The sequence below is a fragment of the Erigeron canadensis genome, chromosome 9, assembly GCF_010389155.1.
Source record: "Erigeron canadensis isolate Cc75 chromosome 9, C_canadensis_v1, whole genome shotgun sequence".
NCBI lineage: Eukaryota > Viridiplantae > Streptophyta > Magnoliopsida > Asterales > Asteraceae > Erigeron > Erigeron canadensis.
The window spans coordinates 31,708,013-31,711,042 of record NC_057769.1 but is presented as its reverse complement, the minus strand read 5'-3'; the positions used below and the strand labels follow the sequence as shown (position 1 = coordinate 31,711,042).

The 3,030-nt window shown below is 30.2% G+C and overlaps 1 protein-coding gene across 1 annotated transcript; it reads left to right on the top strand.

The window, feature by feature from the left end:
* Positions 1-1,617: 1,617 nt before the first annotated feature.
* LOC122583581 (dormancy-associated protein 2-like) lies at positions 1,618-2,004 on the top strand. Its single transcript, XM_043755970.1, has one exon. It carries the CDS (start codon positions 1,618-1,620, stop codon positions 2,002-2,004), a length of 387 nt encoding a protein of 128 aa, XP_043611905.1.
* Positions 2,005-3,030: the final 1,026 nt, after the last annotated feature.

The following is a 3,030-nucleotide window of genomic DNA, read 5'->3' as shown; positions in this document are numbered from 1 at the left end:
TCAAAACCTTGTATATAGCCCTTTGTCACATGTGAACAAAAAACGTGAATAAATTCATTCACAAGTTCACAAAAAGCTAATTTAAAGGTTTCCTTAAAAAATTCTTTTACAACATATATTTTTATATCATGTCACGTGTGAATGAACAAAAAAAACATGTAAACAAATATATAATTTAATTTAAGAGTTTTTTATGGTTCTTACAAAAAAAAATGGTTCTCAAAATAAGGAAACTCTCGTAACCATTATTTTATTCTCATATATCTTTTATTTAAATATCCTTCTTATTGTATATATGATTAGTGTTATTTTTGGGTATGGATGTTGGTTGAAGATAATTAAAGTCTCAAGGGTTGAAGTTGTTTAAAGTTGGATCTCAAGAGATTAAAGCTGGACAAAGGGTTTTTCTTTTGTTTATAAATACACATTTATAACCCATTTGACGGTCAACAATCTTTTCGCCTTTTTATTCTTTTTCTTTCAAAATTTCTGTACACAACCATCTATATCTTTGATTCATGAAATAATTAGAGTTAGATTAGATATTGTAATAGAACATTCTAACACCTAAAATTGGTTATTTAACAAAGTGATTAATGTTAAGGGATAACCAACTTATTTATAGAACAATTAAAAAGATTTTCCTTTTAATTATTTTTAACTTTGAATGTAAAAATTAGCCAAAAAAAATAGGGAAAACGTTGATTTTATTACTGTATTATTTTGAACGGCAAATTTCATAAACTAAGGGCGCGTTTGGTTCACAGAATGTTTTGGGAAGGAATGAAATCTTTCAAAGGAATTGGAATTTGAAGGAATGGAATTTGACGGAATGTTTTTGATTTTTTGAAAATTTAAGTGATGGAAGAAATGAAATTCCTTCCTCCATCCCCAAGGAATGGAGATTCCATTAAATGATGGAATGTTTACATTCCTATGGAATGAGATTCTCTCTTCTTTGTGCAACCAAACGCACTAAGGAATGTAATTCAATTCCAATTCCATCAAATTCCATCAGATTCTGTGAACCAAACGCGACCTAACAGTGTAAGGTGATACCTCAAATTAATGATTAAATATCTAAATATGCATGCTTACGTTTGGATCTATACTTTTAAAAAAGCAAAACCTCTCACTTCCTTAACAAATTGAAACCTACCTAGAATTAACATACTACTCGCTATAAACGTATTTCAATTAGACTTGATTTATTTAAATACTTAGATGATTCGTATGCATATATAGGTTACTTTACACAACATTTGAGTATTTGACAATGGAAAATGTTAAATCTTTCTAACCAAATAGTCTAATAATCTTCTTAAAACATTAAGAAGATTGCATGCGGTATCCACTAATTCTTTTTCCTAATATTGCCCCTGATGACATTTACGAAAATGTCATCATCTCATGATTAGGAGGATATATTATTAAGCTATTTAGTTGGAAGGATTAATCATTTCCCAAACAATTGGCTAAAATGAAAGATTTTTATTACGTACCATTATGATTCCTTCCTTAAAAATCTAATACAGGATCCGATTCTACCTTTAGCAAGTAGCCAATATATTCTTGGTAAGTTGCTCAAGATAAAGATGGATTAAAGACAAATAAAAAATGAATAGTAGTACTATTGCAAAGAAAATGGTGATGAAACCAGCGATGATGTTAATTCTGCTATCGATTAATTACTTAATTAACGATATATGTGCATCCTCAAATCATGACGTGATCAATCACAAAGATCAAGACGGCGATGATCTGATTTCTGTTAATAAACGTGGAGGCGGCGGCGGTGCTCATGCAGGCGGAGGGGGAGAAGGTGCTCATTCAGGTGGAGGTGGCACGGATACCGCTGGTGCAGTGATTCCTGCGTATGCAGCTGCAGGTGGGGGCAATACTCCGGCTCGAAATCATCACAACACCGCCGGTAGCCTCAACAAGGCTTCTGTTTCCCGACTGGCTTTTTGTCTTTTGGGCTTAGTCGATCTTTTGTACGTATAGTTAAGTTTTTTTTGTTTAATTTGTTTTTAAGTTTTTTTTCTACTAGCTAGTATCATAACGTATAATTAGGTAATCTTTTCTTGTCTCGTGTATTGATGTTTTAAAATATCTAATCTGGTAGTTACATGAACACTTTAATTATGTTATCACAATCTTTTAAATTATTTAATAATTGTTTTTGATTTAAATAAACTCCATATTTGCCAAAGAGGTAACGTCTAGATATAATTGATTCTTGTACATATTAACACTACAACAAATATGTTATATCTTAACATTCATTTCTTCGCACTTTTTAAAAATGTTTAAAAAATTGTAAATTTGTTCACACTTATAAATGTGTGAAAAAAACTCACATTTAAAAGTGTGAAAAAGTTAAAAGATCAAAAAAATTTCACAATTATATATGTAGAAACAAAAAGTTCACATTTCAAGTGTGTAAAAATATATAATTGTTAACACTTAAAAGTGTGGAAGTAACTTGTGACACCAAATTTCCTCACACAAGAGGAAGTGTGAGGAATTTGAGTGTGACAAATTAGCTCTCACACTTTTAAGTGTGAAAATGTTTTACATTTTTTCACACTTTTAAGTGTGAACATTTTGCTTATACATTTATACTTATAAAAAAAGTATGTCTTTATTAATTTTTTCACACTTCTAAGTGTGAATATTTTTTTAAACAATTTTAAATGTGAATAAATTAATATATTTTTTTACATTTTTTAGAAATGTGAGAAAATAATTGTGAGTAATTAACATTTTTGTTGTAATGTAAAAACAAAATCAATTTCAAAAATGTTGTGATATAAGCGTTCCTAATTAACTCATACTAGAGACATAGTTTTGACAACACGTACCGGAACCCCATTAAAGGCCATTATACAGCCTGATTAAAGTACGTGACATGAAATAGCTCGTCATCCACCCGGCCCCTTAATAGAAAAAGCAAAAAAGATCCTTTGAAAAATTGTTGCTTGAGTTGTTACGACTTACGAGCTGCATCCAATTGGACATTTTAAGGCC